Source organism: Mixophyes fleayi, chromosome 3 (genome assembly GCF_038048845.1).
Source record: "Mixophyes fleayi isolate aMixFle1 chromosome 3, aMixFle1.hap1, whole genome shotgun sequence".
In the NCBI taxonomy this organism is placed as follows: Eukaryota; Metazoa; Chordata; class Amphibia; order Anura; family Limnodynastidae; genus Mixophyes; species Mixophyes fleayi.
In genome coordinates, this window is record NC_134404.1 from 210,143,978 (window position 1) to 210,165,932 (window position 21,955).

Sequence of the window (21,955 nt, forward strand, 5' to 3'; positions counted from 1 at the left end):
AGTGTACCATGTAAATATATGCATGTAGAAAGAGCTAAGAGAATAGGTGATAATAATTAGTAACAAATCCAATATTAAGATTAGCCAAGATGAAAACAATAGTGCCAGTGATTATAAACCTTATAGAGTTAAGCAACAACAATGTTGAAACACAACAGCCTACGTCAAAAAAACAATATTTGTCAAAAATAAGTGTCAGTAAATGGAAGTGACATAACATTATTTGATATATAATAAAGGGGCAAAATTGCCAAAATCATTTTTTTAATGGTAAAAAAAACCCCTTCACTTTAAAATTTGATCAATAAACCCCATAGTCTTAATTTTTGCATATTTGATAATAAGGAGTCAAACATCTTTAAACTTGTGTTCTGTTTGTTTAGATTTTATAATTTTAACCATGAAATAGCACAACCAAGTTCTATTCAGCAATGTACAGGTTATATTTTATTTCAGTACAATTAAGTCTTACTTTTTATTTGTATTTCCCTTTAGTCCCAGTAGGAGACCTAGATAACAACTGAAATGTATATATATGTCACGCTTGCACAGGCGATTGCATGTGCCAAATGATTGCTCTTGCAGAATTTTTGTCCACACATTATAACCAAGTAACACTGCATTTCCTATTTCTTTTATGTTAAAGGAGAGCCAATCTTTCTTCTCTGTAGTACTTCACGCTGGCCCCGTGCGCATCACATGCTGCTGCCTGAGTATGAATTTGTCTTCTAGCTATCTGACACAGCTGTGTATCTCTTGCAGTGTTTGTTTACAGAGAGATAGAAATCCATACACTGTCTATATAAGGCTCTAGCAACAATTTATACACAGTAGGACAAAGACCAATTACTTTACATGGACTCCAAATTTGTAATCATATTCACAGGAATTTTTAAATATCACAATAAACTGATGTTAATTTAATGCTAATTAAAATGCTTGTATTACACTGCCATTGCTAGTTAGAACACAAATAAAAAGTTCTGTAGCTAAAATGTTTCTAAGTGAGGGGGGGGGGGTTAGTTAGCAAGATGCATAAATATTTGTAATGTACAACTGAGAAAAATGCCAATTGTTTCAAATTTGCAGTGACATGCAGATTTTTTAAGAAATGTGCTTTGACAGCAGCCCTTAGATTTCCATGACTTCTGCAGACAGCCATGTTGGTTTTGATTCTAATTGAAGAAAAGTGGATTTCCGCCTACTGTAAATAGATTTCTTTGCAGAAAATGTAGTGCATCAATGTGCATAAATGTGCTTTATGGAAGCTACTGGTCTGGGATGGAATTGGCCAACAAACCCCAGCAGCCCGAGCTGACATTACCTGATAATAGCAGCCGTATGACATTGCTCAATAATAGTTCCCAGTCTGATGTTACCCAATTATATTGATGTTGGCCTGGGATGGTGTTGGGCAAGCCCATATCTAAGAAATGCCTTCCTGTCACACCATTTGTAATGATCATTACCATGGTATGGCAGCCTCACTGCTCAATTGATCCCGAGTTTAAGGTTTAAACAAACTGTGGAAGTAAGAGGGGGATGCAATATATTTTATTGAATTGTGAGTAATAGTTACAGTAAAAATAGTGTGCAGATAACTTACATATTGAAAATATGACTTACTACTAACCGATCCTGTTGGTGCACTCAGTCCAAGTTCTTTGTCTATATGTGTAAAGTGTATCCTCTCACTGTTCTTTTGGTTCATTTAAATATGAGATGACACATTAGCTTTTATTGGTTTTATTAGTTTTCTCAGTACAAAGCTAGTTGCTCCTCCGTTCAGCCCCAAAACACTCATCATATGGCCCATTTCTGTGCACAAATAATGTCATCTTGTTCACCATTGAGGTCATCCTACTCTTTCCTTTGTCTCAGATGCACTCAGATAAACTAATTAACCTCAAACTCGTCTTGCTATTTGTGTAAGAATGTGTGTATGCATCATGTTATAAATTAACCTAATTTTGTCAGTATTGGGTAAATAGATATATGAGTTAAAGATTTTTCGCTGGCAAATAAGGACTGCCCTGGGAATTGGGACATATGAGAGCATTAAATCGATTTGCAGTATGTCTACTATATTACCAGGTTTTAGTATAATTAATAAACATAATACACATATAAAATGTAATGCAACAAATAACAGAAATGTAATAAATACATACAAATTATACTTGGATACATTTTTACAATAGTTTGTATGTCAACTATATTTTTCTAGTCACAGACTTAGCAAACAGTTAGAAAAGGTGGGTGGTGTTTGCAGATGTCATGGTTGTCAACACATTGACAGTGGTGGCAATGTGGGGAACTGTAAAATGTACATCTGTTTCCAGTATGGATTGCATTAAATTGATTTCCCAAACATCCATACTTGAAGGGAATAATTTAATAATTCACTGAATCCCAAATGTTTTTATGTTAGAAACATCTGCACTGCTCTGTGTAGCACAATGCACTGGGGATTCAAGAGAAGATGTGGTGGAATATTTAAACTGGTAAGCACAAATAGAAATAAATACATATTTACAGACAGCACAAACATATGGCAAGAAATCTTCATCCAATATATATTAAGAAACAAATCTGCCACACTGTGCTTTTGAACCTATGAAATATATCACACATTAATAGTAAACCTGTCTTTCAAGCATATTCATATTTGTTGCCATACACAGTTATATATGTTGCTTTGTTATGTGTGCAGAAATCACATTTGGGGGTAAATGTATCAAGCTGAGAGTTTTCCGGCGGGTTTGAAAAGTGGAGATGTTGCCTATAGCAACCAATCAGATTCTAGCTATAATTTTGCAGAATGTACTAAATAAATGATAGCTACAATCTGATTGGTTTGTCAAACCCGCCAGAAAACTCTCAGCTTGATACATTTACCCCTTGGTGTTTTTGGCCATGGGCAGTGCAGTCTATAATATTTAGAACATCTCAGATACAGTGCCTCTAATGTTAGGACAGGTTTGTAAACGCTCTTATGTTGGCTGGCATGTTCTTGCACTTTAACATTAACTTTCAAATGGTGAAGGATATTTTGCTGAATGCTGCAGGCAGAGTGATTGTAAATCAACAGTGAGGACTGCAAATGATCTCAGATTTGATTCTTACTGTCCGACCAAACAGTTACTGCACAGGAACCTTGGGCCTGATTCATTAAGGATTTTAACTTGAGAAACTTCTTATTTCAGTCTCCTGGACAAAACCATGTTACAATGCAAGGGGTGCAAATTAGTATTCTGTTTTGCACATGAGTTAAATACTGACTGTTTTTTCATGTAGCACACAAATATCAACTTTAAATTTCAGTGTACAAATAAGCTATCAAGTATTTGTGTGCTACATGAAAAAACAGTCAGTATTTAACTTATGTGCAAAACAGAATACTAATTTGCACCCCTTGCATTGTAACATGGTTTTGTCCAGGAGACTGAAATAAGAAGTTTCTCAAATTAAGATCCTTAATGAATCAGGCCCCTTGTAATGATGTCATGAGTGTAGTTGACATATTTGCATTATAGAAAAAATGCATTAACCATTGCAATCACCAACATGTTTATCGAGGTAAGAGACAGAAGGTTTGAAATATCTAAGACAGGTGACATATTTAAGTGACTAAATTAAATTGATCCAGAAATATGAAGTCCAGTAGAAGAAGACAGATTCCCTATTGAGTTCAGGAACCATTATCCACCTTCTGTAAATGGATCTTAAGTGATAAGTGCAGCTTGGTACAGGGGTAAGAAACATTAGGATTTGGTCCATGTGTTCCAATAGTTGACCACCAAAATTTGCTAAACAATATGATGTGATCCACAGTGTTGAAGGCTTTATCACAATTTATGAATATTGTACCAGTCACCAGTTAACAGTATATATGTTCCATTCCACACTGAACTTCATTACAGATTTTTAATGGGGTAGTAACTGTTCAATGGTTTATTCAAAATCCATATTGAAATGGGCTAAGGAAATGTATTGTTTTGTAAAAACTGCTGATTTAGGAAGGCACACATTTTCCATAAATTTGGATAATACACCATTACGAGATATGTCTGAAATAATGCTTCTGTCACCCCTTTAGTGGAAGAGAATGACTCTAGCTAATTTGATAAGATGATATAATAGAGTTTAGTAAGGAAGTAATAGGTTTAGCTATGACCAAGGCATAGGAACTTTGACTGCAACTATTTCAGCCCTGTTATGTTCATTTTATCACTACAATGAGATTATTGTGGTTCCAATGCACAAAGAGATTTAATAGCAAAAGATAGCAGGATTTACATTAAGCCATGCTGAAGCATAAAGATATAATAATAAACAGGAAAGTATAAAAGCCGAATACATTACATACAGTTTTGCAAGCGCATCCCTGGCCCAGGTTCTGATACAGTCATGTTGTCTGTTGTCAGGAAGATAGAGATTTAATAATGGCCCAGGAGCTTGCTTATATGCAGTTTGAATTAACATAAACAGTGATGATGTCACAAATATGCACAGATAACACTAAGAGAGGTCTTCATTGTTTCATGTTTAACAATATTCCTGTTGTCTGCTGGTCATAGGTTAGTTCATTTGATTTTTTCCAAGGATGGGGGACAACTTACTCCTACGTGTCTTCCCGCCGAAAAACCAGTTCAAACTGACCCATAAACAACTTTTGAGTGTTAATCTCATATTGCTCATAACTTGTGATCGCTACTCTGTCGAAACCCGGCTAGTGCTAGTGAAATAAACTTTAATATGAGACCAAACTCTTTACCTTTTAGAGTACCTGAACCTTAAATACCTTTACTATAGTTTTATCTATGTATAAATAATCTCTAATACATTTTACTAATAAATAAATGTGAATTGGGACCTTAACAAATGTGTACTGTTTACAAGTGTAAGTGCGAATGTAAGTGTGTGTGTTATTAATCCGTACGATTGCGTCATTACACATGGCATACTAATCACAATCGCACAGTAAAACAATATTAACCAATTTAGTTTACTTCATCCAATTATTTGACTTTCACAGTCCACATTGATTTTTAGGTTGATCACTGTTAAGCAACATACAACCTCCTCTCCCCATGTTAGAGTAAATGATAATTTGTAATTATATTTTGTTGGGGGAGGAGTATTCGACGATGGCATGATAACAGGATACAGTCTTTGAGTGAATGATTTCAATAATTGAAATTGGACCTTGGTTGGGAATTTAGTTTGTTTAAGCTTATAGTTTTATGCTTATTTAGCACAGAATTTGATGTTTTTAGGGTGAAGTCAACTCAGAAGTTCCCAAGAACTAACAACTCACTTTGTTCTATTTTTAGAAAGTTTATCAGCTAGGGAATGGAGAGAGGTTTTTCGGGGTTGATAGGTGCCGGCAACACTGGATTACAGAAGGAATTATAAACTTTCTCAGCTAAGTATTGAAATGAGGGTAGAGCACAGAAGTTATATATCGGTCCAACATTCAGGAATTCCTCTAGAATAAAACTCCTCAATGCCTAATTGTTTGTTGACATACTGTAACCCAGTTTATAGAATTAGTCCAACTAGTCCAGGGCTGAACTCTGAACAAAGAGCAAAATGTGGAAAATTTACTAGCAAACTTGCTCGGTGAGTCCAGCAGCTGAATTAAGGCTGTTACGGCAGTTACAGTTGGATTCAGTGGGCCCAAATGCTGAAAGGAGATGGTAAAAGAACTGAGACCAGTAGCCTAACAGAGATGGTAACAGAAGTGAGACCAGTAGCCAAACAGAGATGGTAACAGAAGTGGGACCAGAAGTCATACAGAAATGGTAACATTTCTTAATCAGCAAGACCTGCTCACAGATGTACAGCAATCCCTATTGTAAGGGTCATTTAAGAAATTGATTTTTTGCTGTGGTGCTGAAAGCTGTATCTGGAATCAGGGGTTTACAGGAGTGTCAGTGCAAAATAATTTAAATACAAAAGAGATCAGATCCATATGCCATACTTAACCTCAAATAAAGCCAACACTTGTGTTCCTTTAATTTCTATCTTTTTCTAAGCAAAAAGTTATAAATGCTTTTTCTTTAAAGTAGTTGTATTAAAAAAAAAATCCTTGATACTTTCATACATTCAAATAAATTAACACCTCAGCTGCTAGCATGTTCTATTGTAATCCTTTTGAAAGAAAGCCATGTTTTTTACAATCACATCATTTTCTATTCCTATCACTCTGGAGAACAAATAATAATAGCCTTAGATATGAGTATGTTCAATGCAAATACTCATTATTTTCTACTCCGTTGTGGGAAAAAAGAACATTGAATTGTCAACAGCCTTATGTGATAAGGTTTGAAACCATACAACAACTGTCATTGAGTTAACTATTGAACAGGTACTCGATTCATTCATAACTCATACACAAAGTAAAATATACTGTTGCTTTTATCTTGAAAAGCAACATTTTTGATAGATTAAAAGATTTTATTTTTAATATTTATTCAGTGCAACTATTTTTGTGTTGAAGAAGAACAAGGCTAAAACATAAATGCTATATGTTGAAGATAAAGTAGTGCAGTATAATTAATAAAACAAATATAATACTGATTGTTAATGATAAAAATAGCACTATGATGTTGCTCTGGATTTTTCAAAAAGTGTCTGACCCTTTCAGTTTTCTGTTGGTTTTGATTATGCAATATGTACAGTAAATGTGTAGGCCAGTTTAAGCCTTGACACAATTTACATCTGATGGTGCCTTATATTTAGTAAGGAACAGAGTAGTAACATATACAGGTGGATGGTGCATTTGCATAGACAGGAATATTGTCCCCCACTGTCAAAAATAAGGAAAATTTAAGCCTCTGACCACAAAAAAGCATGAGTCTGTAGGTCACAAATTTAAATGTGTCACATAAATCTATTATTATTTTATAGTATTTGGTAAACAAGGTCAGCATATATGCCCTGGGCTTAACCAATACTCCCCTGTCAGGCATCTCCATATAGACCCTGCCACTGTTTCTTACAATTTGTGCAGTGGCATCTTCTTTTCTCTTCTTTGGAGTGTGGTGCTGGGCTTTAACATCATAGCCTAGCATCGCACTTTCAGCTTATTACCAAGAAGAGTAAATTTATACTGTACTTCACTCATTATTTCACAAGAAGATTAAGCAATCATCATCATCATTTATTTATTTATATATTGTCACAAATTCTGCAGTGCTGTACGAATAACTCACTCACATCAGTCCCTGCCCCAATAGAGCTTACAGTCTAAATTCTCTAACACACACACAGACTAGGGTCAATTTGATAGCAGTCAATTAACCTATTAGTATGTATTTGGATTGTGGGAGGAAACCGGAGCGCCCGGAGGTAACACACGCAAACACGAGGAGAACATACAAACTCCACACAGATGAGGCCATGGTTGGGAATCGAACTCATGACCTTAGTGCTGTGAGGCAGAAGTGCTAACCAAGTCACTGTGCTGTGATTTAGTCTCAGAGATAGATGACACCGATCGTATTTCAAACTGATAATTTAAGATATAGCTATATTCTTAATCAACCCAACAAATGGACACCCACACTAAGGGAAAATTCAATTCAACTATGTGCCACTGAACATCAACGCGATGTCTGGCTGCTCTCATTTGTACATACTATGTCACCCAAAAATCATTAATCTTCCTGCACACCACTATGGGGTACAAGGAAAAATCTATCAAGATACATTGCGGCGGAATGACTTTATGATCATTCTGGAGGTGCTCCACGGCACATTGCAGGTAATTGAATTCCTCCCTAGGACTCTCAACAGGTCTGTTGCTTCCGCTTTACACTACCCGAATCCTTACTGGCTTAGGAATTCTGTAAAAGGAGTGAGCACTTTTTATTGAGCAGTTTATTAAAAACAACAACTACATACAATTCAAATACAATGAACTTGTTATTAAGTAACTGAAACTTCAAATATACCATCCAGTGTAATATGGAACAACTGAAGTCCTGAATATACCATTCAGTGAAACAGAACCACAATACCAGTGAAGAGCTGACCATAATGCTTGTAATGTGTCAAGCCACAGTCAATGCATTTTGTCACATAGACTTCATTAGAGCTAGAACTATTTAGCATACAATCTACCCTCACAACTAGCAGGCCCCAGGGTGTGGCTTTAATGAGGCCTTGCAAACATGCCAAACAGAGCACTTATTCTAATCCCACGTATCTAGGGATGAGTGGTGTCAGACTCAGGGAGGGGGGGCATGTGCTTTACAACTGTCAAGCAGGCTAGAGCTGGAGGTTAGTATTTATAAGGCTATTGTTTCTTGTTGCAAAGGAGAAATTGTTTTGTATTCTAAACAACTTTCCTGGTAGAGATGATCATGGTAGAGAAATTAATTTTAACATTTTCTAATGCAAACAGGAACAGCAAACACAGTAGTGTTCACTTTTTAAATTTTAATTTTTTTCAAAATACTTTAAATGTAGCCTTTAAAACAATATTTTATATTTATTTTTAACATTTTTAACATGAACAGTGAACCGTATTTTCAAAAGTCAACACGAATTTCGAACCAGCATATATTGGTTGAAACTACGAACCAATGAACCTGAGATTAATAGGAGTGGCTACTGTTAACATAGTTTGTTTTGTTTGGCTGAATGTACAATTGTTAGCGAATGCAAAATACACTTAGATATTAGGAGTATCTCTGCAACTGTGTAATGACGGAGTTAATGTGTAGAATAATAGTGCTCATACATGGGCACATCTGCCTGCTTGACCCAAACACCTATTTGCTATTGCTTTGTCTAATTTGGACCACATGACTATGACCAAATCTGAAAGTCCAACCACTCTTTTTTATTTCTGGGCCGATAAATGCTTTGATTTGAGACCAATTAGTTCTAAAATGTTGTTTTGCAAGGACATGTGTAGATATATTATTGTCTAATATGTATTATAGGTGAAAATGTTCCTGCTGTAGTTCTTCCTTAAATCTATAAACTGTTTTGTGGAAGTAGGAAAGCATAAGAGATTAAACTTTTCTGTTAAGTAATGTGATCTTTCCATTATTAATGTGACCTGTCGTCTGCAAAATTTTTGTGGTCAGTTAACTTGACGATTAGCCTGCTACTCTTATTTGGCTTCATGAGTCTCCCAACGCTCAATGAAAAGAAAAGAGACAGGGAATTTGGTAATTTTATAATGGTTGCCTTATTGCTGTGATGACCCCCTGGATCACATCATCTCAGCACAAAATGGGTTATACTATTAGTATGCATGTATGGCTACGTTTATATGTATGGAATTCACAATACCTTATATAATAATATAATAATGCATATAATATTTCTTTAGGACAAATGCTTTGATAGGAAAAATGTTTGGGCAACAGTTCTTGCCTCAAGGCTAACCAGTGTTAAGGTCTACAATGCATGTTAACAAAAGGTAGGGTTTGAAATAGTGGACAGGTAAAAGTAACAGGTGAGTGTAGTCACAGGCAATATCTCAGCATAAGTCTGAAGTTTGACTGAGACAGCTTGTATAGAAGTGTAAAGCAATGGAGTAGTAAAGGAGTATAATTTGGCACGAGCTGGATGCGCTACAGAATTGTGTACAGAGGAGGTGGCTTTTAGAGGAATTAACAATAAATGCATAAATATATGGAGACATAAGCAATGCGATGTAGGAAGAAGCAATGTGTATTGCTATGAAAATAAGATTAGGACCATCTAAGGTTGACAGTGGATGAATGGTAGCTCTGAGAGAGATGAGAATAGACTGAAAGTATGATAAGTTATTGGTGTGTGTGTGTGGATGAGGTTATACTAAAAGTAGAACTGAAGATTGAAACCTAAGCTGAGAAGTTGGTAAAACAGGGAGTTGCAAGAGTCCAAATCAGACCAAAAATCAGGTTTAAGCAAATGAGTTTATGTGATTGAATCCAACTGATATGATGAGGTCTCCCAGAGAAAGTGTATATAGGCATATTGCATTTCTATAAACAAATAAATAGCAATCTAATAATTTAAATGATAAGTATGTGACTACCTTACTGTGACTTCCCATTGATTGAAGATTTTGAGTGAGCAAAGAAAGAGAGAGACTGACCCTTGGTCTATTGATCTATTTTTACTTGAAATATTTTTACCATACAGTACTTAAAATTTGTTTCATTCTTTTTTTTTCAGGCCAGAAGTTAATTTAAAGAAATATGCAGGCTGTCTAAAAGATATTGAGGTCTCCAGAACTCCGTACAATTTACTTAGCAGCTCCGACTACATAGGATTAACAAAAGGCTGTGCTCTTGAGGTATGTTTATCTTTATGTGACTCAAAATGTCTTTTATCTGGTCACACGTGTAGGTAGATCCAAGTTAAATAAATGCAGTTTATATCTTCTGTATATTTCATTAGAAATGGTGGTTCTTCAAGCTGATTCAGGTACAACAAACCTGTGTTTACGAATCCTCAATATAGTGTCGGTTTAGGCAAATTATCTACAGATGGCAACTATTTCTATAAGCTTATAGGAGATAATTAATTTTCAACAACAATAATGGTTGCACAGTGCACAATGTTTCGGTTCAGATACATAATAATTTCTTAATGTAATGATCAGCTGGCAATTGGAGTCCGCTGTCACACAGAGAGAACTTGGCACTGCAGTGGTCCCAACAACACTACACAAAAGAGTCGTGCATGTAGAGGAGAAAAGAGAAAGGGACAGCAAGGAAATACTTAAACAAAACCTGAAAGCGGGCAAAGAAGGAATAGGGTAGCAAAGATGATAAACAAAGAACCTGCGCAGATAGAGAGAAGATTTATGATGGGATGAATGGATCAGGGAAAGCAAGGATGTAACAATAGAAGAGCGAAATGGTTAAAAGAAGGTAAAAATGGGGTGAATATTGGAAAAGAATGGGGAGTGATATGGGATGTAAGGAGACTACAGTCATGGCCAAAAGTTTTGAAAATAACACAAATATTATTTTTCACAAAGTCTGTTGCCTCAGTTTTTATGATGGCAATTTGCATATACTCCAGAATGTTATGAAGATGATCAGATGAATTGCAATTAATTTCAAAGTCCCTCTTTGCCATAACAATGAACTTTATCCCAAAACAATATTTCCACCTCATTTCAGCCCTGCCACAAAAGGACCAGCTGACATCAGGCCAGTGATTCTCTTGTTAACACAGGTGAAAGTGTTGATGAGGACAAGGCTGGAGATCACTCTGTCATGTTAGAATAACAGACTGGAAGCTTTGAAAGGAGGGTGGTGCTTGAAATCATTGTTCTTCCTCTTGTAAGCATGGTTAGCTGCAAAGAAACACATGCAGTCATCATTGCTTTGCACAAAAAGGGCTTCACAGGCAAGGATATTGCTGCTGGTAAGATTTCACCTAAATCAACCATTTATCGGATCACCAAGAACTTCAAGGAGAGAGGTTCAATAGATGTGAAGAAGGCTTCAGGGCACCCAAGAACGTCCAGCAAGTGCCAGAACTGTCTCCTAAAGTTGATTCAGCTGCGAGATCAGGGCACCACCAGTGCAGAGCTTGCTCAGGAATGGCAGCAGGCAGGTGTGTGTGCATCTGCACTCACAGGGAGGTGAAGACATTTGGTGGATTGCCTGGTGTCAAGACGGCCAGCAAAGAAGCCACTTCTCTCCTGGAAAAATATCAGGGACAGACTGATTTTCTGCAAAAGGTACAGGGACTGGACTGCTGAGGACTGGGGTTAAGTCATTCTGTCTGATGAATCCCCTTTCAGATTGTTTGGAGCATCTAGAAAAATGCTTGTCCAGAGAATGAAAGGTGAGCACTACCATCGGTCCTGTGTCATGCCAACAGCAGAGCATCCTGAGACCATTCATGTGTGGGGTTGCTTCTCAGCCAAGGGAGTGGGCTCACTCACAATTTTGACTAAGAGCACAGTCATGAATAAAGAATGGTACCAAAACATCCTCCAAGAGCAACTTCTCCCAACAATCCAAGAACAGTTTGGTGACGAACAATGTCTTTTTCAGCATGATGGAGCACCTTGCCATAAGGCAAAAGTGATAACTAAGTAGCTTGGGGATCAAAACATTGAAATTTTGGGTCCATGGCTAGGAAACTCCCCAAACTTTAATCCCATTGAAAACTTGTGGTCAATCCTCAAGAGGCAGTTAGACAAACAAAAACCCACAAATTCTGACAACCTCCAAGCATTAATTAGGCAAGAATGGGTGGCTATCATTCCATATGTGGCCCAGAAGTTGATTAACAGCATGCCAGGGCAATTTGCAGAAGTCTTCAAAAAGAAGAGTCAACACTGCAAATATTGACTCTTTGCATAAACTTAATGTAATTATCAATAAAAGCAACATGTGAAGCAAAGGTCTAAAAACACTGAAGCAGCAAACTTTGTGAAAGTTAATACTTGCGTCATTCTCAAAACTGTTGCCCATGACTGTAGATCAATAGTAAAGGGGAAGAACTCAGTAGAATAGATAGCAAGAGAGAGGCAGCTGACACAAAAAGATAGAAAGAAACAAAACAAGAAAGAGATAAGGAGAGAGAACAAGAGGAAAACCAATACACAGAAGGCAATCAAAAGGGGAAGGGTTGCTGAAAGAGTCTACTGAGTGTTAGAAGTGTTATAGAAAAGAGAGAAAAATTAATTTGCCTAAATAGTCATAAAGTGAGAAATGACAGAAGGAATAGTAATAGGAGACGTAAACTCTGAAATAGCCGGCAGTAACAAGAGAGAGAAGGAGAGAGAGCTGTTGAATAGCCACTGCAAATTCTGATCAGAGAGTTGTACAAATAAAATGGAATAGTGAGTGTGACGATTATGTAGTATATCTAATGACTGATTGTTATTTCCTTTTGAATTCATTTATGACAATGTGAATATTTAATGTAACCTCTCAATGTATGCTTTGCTGACTGACCTAAGTGACCTGTGTAGTTGACCAAGAGTCTTTTGAAACTAGCCAGGCCCAGAATAGATAAGCATCTTTGAGGAGTTTGAAGCTCCAAAGTCGTAAACCATCTAGCCATTTAAGCAGAGCAGAGGTGATAGAAAATTTACTTTAAAAGCTTGGTGTCATTTTGGGAATTAATCTGATTTAATAAAAAAAAAATGTAATTCCTAAGGTGGGGGTGAAGAGCCTGTAAGAAGGGTTTAAAATATTCTGCTTTAGACATTACAGTGTGCATTTTCATGAGGGGGTCTATCAAGACTGAAATGTCCCATATTTCTCAATTGTGTTTCCTCACACACGCCAAGTCTTAACTAGTAAGTAGTGTCTCTGGTTTTATTTCTTATTTTATTTCTGAAACATATTTGTGCAACTTATTGTATGTCTTATTATTAACTTCTTTGTAACTAAGCCTTGGAAACATTTTTCAGATTAAATACATTTAATCTAGTGTATTCTCTGTGATTCTTTGTGAATTTATGAAGCCCAGGGAGGCTTATGCTACATGTGTATGTGATTTAAGTGTGAAACATTAATAAGTGATTTTGGTGAACGTAAGGATACCATAGTAAATCCTTCATGGTGGCAGAAAAGGTGCATTCATTGCTAAGTGACTAAGGTGATGCCAGTCACAGGCAGTTGTTCAGATTGCTGTATCTGAGACAGGCTGGGCGTTCGTGACAATGAGTATAGGATAGGGACAGATTAGCCACTGAGCTGCAGCTGGGTGAAATGATCATGTGCAGAAATACAGGAAACATTGCTCATTTTTGGTTACACCACTTCGAGGTACAAGCATAACTGAACGATGTTTGCTACCTGACACATCCCACAGAGACGCATTGTGTGAGGTTGCCAGTTGTCTAGTAAACCACTCCTATATTAGCTGAACAAGAAGAGCAAGACGTGATAGCGGTAAAAGCCACTGCTTAATAAGTGCTTACATTAATGGCTAGGATAATGGGCTCTTCCATAATTTGGAACAACTTCCCTATAGCTTTGATTACATTTAAAATGGTCCCTGTATTTCCACACTCTACAACTAGAATTCTTTCTTCTCACAGTGGGTATGATTTGCTATAGTACGTATAATTCACAAGTTCCGCAGATCGAAGATCACCTCTGTCGTTTCCAGTCAGGTGTGGAAAACAGAAGCCACCCACCTATTTTAGTTTCTTGAAAACCTGTTTGAACAGTTGAGAAAAAATCAGATCCGCTGCAATGACAAATGTTAAATGCTTTAGTAAACCACTCCAGTGTTTGTAGGAATAGGCGCTATCTTCATGTATATGACATATCATAAAGTAGCAGTCACCTATTTATCTTTCTGGTTTACTGAGCTTTCTATATACCGAGTTTCTGGATGAAATGTCTGAAACCTGAACAGGTGTTTTTCTATATAGTTTTCATAAATAAAAGCTTGATCGCGCTATCATTTTCTTTTTAAATACACTTTTTCTGTGCAAAAAATTACTGGCACTGCAAATTAGACTGATTTACCTTTCTGCAGACGGACATCATATTAAATTATGACCTGTTGTTTACATTTCAAGAGAAAGTTAAAAAAACAGTGCTCTATTGTATATCACTGTAGAAATAAATATGACTTATATGACTTAAAGTCTGGAATTCAGAGAACAGAGGTATTTAACATGGACAAATATATAGTCACACTTAAAATGCATTGAAAGATTTCTGTATTTATAGTGTGGTGGTTGAGTGGTGACCCCACTCACAAATCTTATCAGTATAAATAACTTGCATGAAACCATAACAAAGGTGTTTTAAGCACTTAACCAACTTCTAAACAAAACAAAGCGATAAATTAATAGTTTGGAGATTGTAATGTTGTATTCTAGTTGTACTCTACGGTGTAGCTAATAACCCATTGCATTGTATTTTATCTAGAACTGAATTTATGAACAGTCAAATCCCAAATTTAAAATTTGCTCTATATGACACATATATCCAATAAACCTAATATTTCTATAGAAAGACTGCATGCACGCTTGTTTTTTAAACCCTGCAATCAGGACATCAGTGACTTCCCCAACATTTGTAGGACATAATATAGAAATTAAAATAGCTATATGTATACACATTAAGAACTCATTGACACATAGGAACTGGAGTGGGGTGTGCATATTGCCCCTGTTTTACTGTAGTGCCTACATGCACAGAATCTTAATAATGTAGCAGGATTTGGGATTAGATCCTTATCCCAGTGCTCTCACTCATTCATAATGTAAAGGCTTGTTCACAGTTGGAGGCTAAATTGCACTGTGAATACAGTACAGTTGTACTGCACTAAGGGCATGCGCAGTAGCCCAGAATACATAGCTCAGTCTGCTCTTAGACTGAGAAGTATCTTCCCCCTTAGAGTGGCAGAATGGGGGAGGTAGTGGGTGAACCTAGCATGCTCAACAGATATGTCTTTAGGAGACGTATTTGTTGGGGGTGCTTCTCTCCTGGTGCAAGAGCCATGCTTATGATGATGACCATAGCGTGTCCATCTCCAAAAATTTACTTGTATCTTCATTAGGCTTTGTAGCGATTGTCTCGATGTCTGTAACGCAGAGAGCCCTGGGGTGAAGGATACACGTGTTAGCCTGGTTAGTGCTGGCCAAACAGAGGCGCAGAGTTCTAACAGGAACCATCATAAGGCATGATAGACTTTTGGGGCCGGGAACATGCAGGTCATAGCCCTCTGGTCAGCCACTAGGCGTAACACAGTGGAGAGAAAGGGAAATCCAAAAACAGTTCAGCTAGCCAAGGACTGCTACACTGGTAGTAGTGAGGTGTGAAAACAGTATGCAGAAGGGAAGTCCAATAACAGGCTGAGATCTGGTACACAGACAATAGTGCAGTACAAAATCAGGATCCGAGAGAAAGTGGTCAAAACAAGAGAGGACTGGTAAATGAGGGGTTAACAGGCAGAAGCACTATGCAAGAAGGATTCACAAGGAAAGTCAAGGTCAGCAGCAATACATAATAAGAGGGAGTCAGTCTGGGTATGAATACCTGTTGCTCTGCAATGTCAGAGTGAGCTTATATACTCTGAAGGTTTGAATATACCGCCTCCCAGTCATGATCATGTGACCGCCCAAACCAGGATGTGCTGACCTCTACACAGAGACAGAGGAAATTAGCAGCACAGGAGCGTTGAGCAGGTAAATTTTGTTGACAGGCTTTGCCAGCCAGGGCTGTTGGCACAACCGCAGGGTAACCTGTAGCGTGAAGACCCCCTGCTATAATGCCAAACCAACCATAGGTCGGTCAGCACATGGCTGGATAGCCTAGGAAGCTTGAACCTCCAAAAAGAGTGCCCCTCCCTCCCCCCCAGGTATAACCAGCCCGTGATGAAAAGCACTAGGGCTTTTCCCACGCTCCTGGGAGGTGAGTGTGGGGTAATAGTTATAAAATAAATGTAAAAATTCATTTTGTCCATGGTTGGCTAGAGGTCCCAACATGCCCAGGCTGCCATTAAGTGTTTGGGCATGCTGGCACTTGTAGTACTACAAGCACCAGCATTCCCATGTCTACCAGGGCATTCTGGCACTTGGGGATTCTAATCTAAAGATAAGTGCGGCTCAGAAACCTAAGTAAATTACAGGATGCAATTTAGACTTACGCTGTAAGTGTAAGTTACGTCTGACTCTACATAAGGCCCTGGGTGTGCATTTTGGACTCACTCAAACATAGGCAAAACAGCACTTTTAACAGTAAACTAAAACACACAAAAAGAAATAAAAGGGAGAGGTTCAAGTAATAAAGATGCATTGATGCTTAATGTCTATTTAATGTCAGGGGCATGCAACCATTTTTGCAATATCATTATATTTATTGGTTCAGCCTCCATGAATTTGCAATGATTTCTTCATTCATAAATAGGAATTGCCACTATGAAACTATTGCTGTAAAGTAATAGCTCATACACGCGGCAGTTATTATATTTATTTGTGGTTCGTTGCTTTGTGTGCTCTTCACAACACAATGAACACAGCTTGCAATAGGGAATCATTATTCCTTATGTAGAAACAGAAGGTAAATACCCAATGTTTTTTTTTATTTAATACTTGGTTCACTATAAACCGCTGCATGTCCCAATTTTTTTGGTTTATGATCTGTTCAGTAAAACATTGGTGGTTATATACCTTCCTTTTCCATTTTACAGTCTTCATGTTCTATTTATCATATGATAAGCATAGCAGTAATGGAGCATGGGTGGAAGTAAACTACTAAGTGTGTGTTTCTTATAAGCTCATTCACTACTGGGCACTGAAGTGTGCTGAAAATTTGAAAGGCTTTTGAATTATCAATCATTCTATTTGAACTGATGTTCCAGTGTGAAGAGGGATCCAAGCCCCAAAGCCTGCAGCATGTGCAGTATCCTGTGTATTCAGTCAGTGTGATAAATCCACAACACATATACAATACACTTGGGCCTAAAGTATGAATAGGCCAAGTATAGTACTAGTGACACCACTGAAAGGAAATTCTTTTGTATGGAAAAGTTGTCCTCTAACGCTGTATAACTGGGAAGTGGCTTGAAAAGCTCCTTTACTTTTTAAACAAGTAGTGTCATATTTATCAAGCCACTTTATCAAGTGTTCACATCTATCATCTTCCCAAAATACAGTATCTTATTATTTCACAGCTTGATAATTATGCTTCATGCGCTTCAACAAAAGGGAACCTTATTTAATGTTTCATCTATTGTATACATTATGAACACTTTAAATAGATTTAAAATAAATCCAGGAGTGTGTGCGTGTGTATGTGTGCGTGTGTGCGTGTGTATGTGTGTGTGTTAATACAGAAAAAGAAAAAAAGAGTTTATTTCAACCCATCAAGTTAGGCAGTCACATTAATGACAATGGCTGTTGATCTTTCAGTGATTGATCTTACTCAAGTCACTTACACCACATCCAAATGTTAATCCCTTCATATCTGTGGGGTTTTCATCCCAGATCAATTTTTATGTTTTGGTGAGCTCCCAATTTCACCAGTGATAACTATATTATTCCTTAGTCTACACAAATAGATTTATATTGGGAGGGGGGGGGGGGGGGTTGGAATAAATAATGCTTTTATTTGGTAGCATACAGATAATATATGTTGCATTAAGCCTTATATGGGCAGATTATGAGAAAAAGGGGAAAAAAATAAATATTTTCACAATATTTTACATAATGCAATGCTGTGTTTTTCCATGCATAACAATTTCAAATTACAGTATAAAGTTTATTTAAGGTCTGGTATAGTTATAATATACAAAAGTGGACATTGCATCCATCTACTTGTTGCCAATGATATACTACATTTGCATTTGAGTATATGGTATAAGGTATCCATAGTCAATTTCTAAACTAAGAAGAAAAGGGTTAGGACTTGAGCTAGAAAGATACATTTTGGAGGCTGGGTTCAATTTAGGGAACTTTGGGGTGACTGTCATTAAGCATACATTTACACATTCTTGTGCAGGTATATTACGCATAGAGGAGCCGATGGTGATTTTGCATAGAATAAAATAACAGGCCGTATGCATATGAGCAGACTTGCTTGTATCTGAAACTTATACCTGCTTGCAGCTGAAGAGGCTGGACAGGGGAGAGAAGGGTGGTCTAACATAAATGGATCACAGTACTTGCAATCAAATGCAGACCCGCACAGAGCAGAATATGCCTGTCAAAGTCGTATCAATTGCTGGTACTCCAGGGCAAATGTGACTGCATGCTGATGCTGACATTCACCAGTTATAGCTGCATCATTGATCATGCATATATCATATGATTTTCTGAGCAAGTTGTTTATTTCCATACACAAGAAGGGAAGTTATACCTGTTGAAGGTTTTTTTTTATATAGCAATCAAACATAATAGCAAATTCATATTTTGCAATCAAAATAAGGGAGGTAGGGAGGTGATTTTTTAAAATTGTTTATTTTTACCAACTTCTGTTTTATTTATTATTGTTACTTGTTAATCAATCCAAATTTATTAAATGTGTTCATTTCCCATGGCAGTCATCTGCCTTATTTCACTGTTTACAGATACCCAATAACACAAAGGGCCTACATCTCTAAGTCAGTAACAACTGATTGATGCGCCAGTCTTAAAAATAAATAATTAATAATTAAAATATAGCCGCATCTGTATTATTAAGTAAGATAAAACTTGTGAATATTATTAACGGATTTTTAAGACTTTGGAAAACTAAGTGAGCCTCCAGCTCTGCCATAGAAATCTAAGTTAACATAAACCAACAACTTGTGACAGTTAATTAAACTTGTTTCTAACACTGAACTTCTTGAGTAAAAAAAACTGATTTATTATCCTGTTACATTCTGTTCACAACCTGTTTATTGCATTATAATATTACCTCTATGCTATTCAGCAGAGATCATTTCACATAGTTTATGGTTTGGATTCCTGATGAAGGCTGTAAAACAGTTTTATTATAAGCAACAAATAATGAAGTAAATGCTGTCATGCATCCTCATACTCAGAATGACCCATGCTGTACCAGTAGGCTGATTTCCAGTGAGCAGTCTTTACTTCTCTGTATGTTTAACTGACACCTGCACCCAGAAAAAAGGATTTCTGATTTTAACATGGATTTGGATACATGCCATACATACATTTTACTATATGTAATGGAGAACAATAAACAACTGAATGTTTAGATGATGAGTCCATCACTATCAAAGGAAGTAATCAATGAACCAAAATGTGCTGTATTATTATTATTATTATTATTATTACAGTGGCGCACGCAGGGGTGGTTTCTTAGTCTCCCGAAACCCCCCCCTGCGCTAACTAAGTGGCCACCAAAGCGGCACTGTCCTATACAGCAGCCGCGGACGCTTCTTTGACAGCGCCGCGGCTGCTGTATAGGACAGCGCTGCCGAAACGGAGCATGCGCAGCAGCTCTCTCTCTGGTTTTTTTTGGGTATTTTTTTGGGTCAGGGGGGGAACCCCCCCTGACAATCCTGCGTGCGCCCCTGTATTATTATTATTATTATTATTATTATTATTATTATTATTATTAATAATTGTGAAACTCTGTGCACAGAATTGTTCAGGCACATTGTCTCTACCCATCCAGGCTTAAAATCTGTTTTTGATGCAGAGCAAACAAGAATAAATTGATTTGTCCAAGGAGAGAGCTCATTATAGCTATACAGAAATTAGACAAATCTATACACTAAACCTGCTACGCAGACAGCATCATGTATTGACTTAACAAATGACCTGGACACACTAAACTTCAGAAGAGAGGTTGTAATGGCAGCATACAATTGAGTAGCTTGGTGTCTGTTAATTTACTTGTTCACAAATCTTTTCTGATAACCATTAACATGTGAAGCAGTATTTTCCCCCCAACTTTGGCATGTGGATGTTTTTTTTGTTTTATTTTATTTTTTGCCTTATATCTCTTAAATGAAATCTGATTATTTACCAGAGCTACTTACAAGTTTTGCTAATCAAAAAGATCCATCCCATCCACATACTGTACATTGGATGTTATATGAACATAGTAGCAGCATATACCTAAGTTGTTCAAATAACACTTTTTATTTTACTATTTTACAAATCGTAAGTCTGGTTGCCTTTTCCAACATAATATGCTTCCTTCCTATGATTCCTATCATTTTCATGCTTTGTGATGTTTGTGGCTATGTATAGTACACAATATTTTTGTGCTATTTTTGCCAGAAGTCTGCCAAAGTGCTCATTACTATGTACAGTTACACTATATGCAAAAGTTCATAGGTCTGCAAAAATCCTAATTGTCTGTCTTTGAAAATGCAAAAAAAATAGATGCGTAATCTGACATAGCTTCGTCAATATTTAAATATTGTGTATGGAACTATCATGTTTTTTTTTCTTAGTTTTGTGCAGATATTTATCATGTTTTGTTTAATATTGGTTTTAGAATTATCATGTATGTCTTTTTCTTTTCTTTATTTTACAGAAAGTATATGTAGTCAGTTTTTCAAAACCTGGATATATAGAACTGCCGCCAGCATCACTGGATGTTGGCACAGAAATTACATTGTCGTTCAGCACCAAAAATGAGTCAGGAATGATCTTATTTGGCAATGGAGGGAATCTTGTTTCACTAAGGAGGAAACGTAGACAAAGTGGGCAGGTAATTACTTTTCTCATAAAATTCTGTGTTGTTAATTTAGAGGAAAAAAAACATATTGTTAGTAAGACAACTGTAAACACAATGGGAGTTATTTGTAACAATGTGCAGTGATGCTTTGATCCAGCAACCAATCAGCAATTATTTATCTAATGTAGTGTTACTAGTCCACAGTGAGAGCAGATTCGGCATAATGTTGAGTAAAAAAAAAAACACTCAAGCAAATGGTCCTAATCTAGAGTAAAATCCCTATTGTTCCTATATTATGTAGCCCTCTGCATAAAAAGCAAGAATAAATCAGATAATCTTGTAGGGACTCTGAGTGTGCCTGTCTTTCTCCTTAGAAATATAATGGCGATCAGTCCAATCTATATGACTGAAAGTGATATTCAAACAAAATAAAGGCTGTAATGGAAATAATATATTGTAGTTTATGTTTGTTGAGATTTAACACTAAGGGGTATATTTACTAAACGGCGGGTTTGAAAAAGTGGAGATGTTGCCTATAGCAACCAATCAGATATTAGTTATCATGTATTTAGTACATTCTACAAAATGACAGCTAAAAGCTGATTTTTCAAGCTCGCAATTTAGTAAATATACCCTTAAATGTATCACTATGCTGTTATAATTATTGTATTCCTTGACACTTAAAACAGTTACTTCTTTGAAGTCATTTTGTTGTCAGCAGATAATTCAGGATAATGTCCATGCATATAAAAGTTAAAGCAGACCTTTTTATTATAGAGCAAATCTTACTAACTGCTTACTTGCAGTCATACTCATCTTGTTTTCTGTGGGTTCCTATGTCCTAGATGTTGGTGCCAGTTTATGGAGCA

The 21,955-nt window shown here is 36.7% G+C and overlaps 1 protein-coding gene across 4 annotated transcripts in view; it reads left to right on the top strand.

Annotated features, from left to right (window-relative positions):
• Positions 1 to 21,955, top strand: part of LAMA2 (laminin subunit alpha 2) — a 711,555-nt gene that overhangs the window by 654,636 nt on the left and 34,964 nt on the right. For all 4 annotated transcript variants that reach the window (XM_075203053.1, XM_075203052.1, XM_075203054.1 and 1 more), the window contains 2 exons: positions 10,186 to 10,306; positions 20,943 to 21,119. In XM_075203053.1, coding sequence (XP_075059154.1) covers positions 10,186 to 10,306; positions 20,943 to 21,119 — 298 coding nt within the window. The remainder of the gene's footprint in view (positions 1 to 10,185; positions 10,307 to 20,942; positions 21,120 to 21,955) is intronic.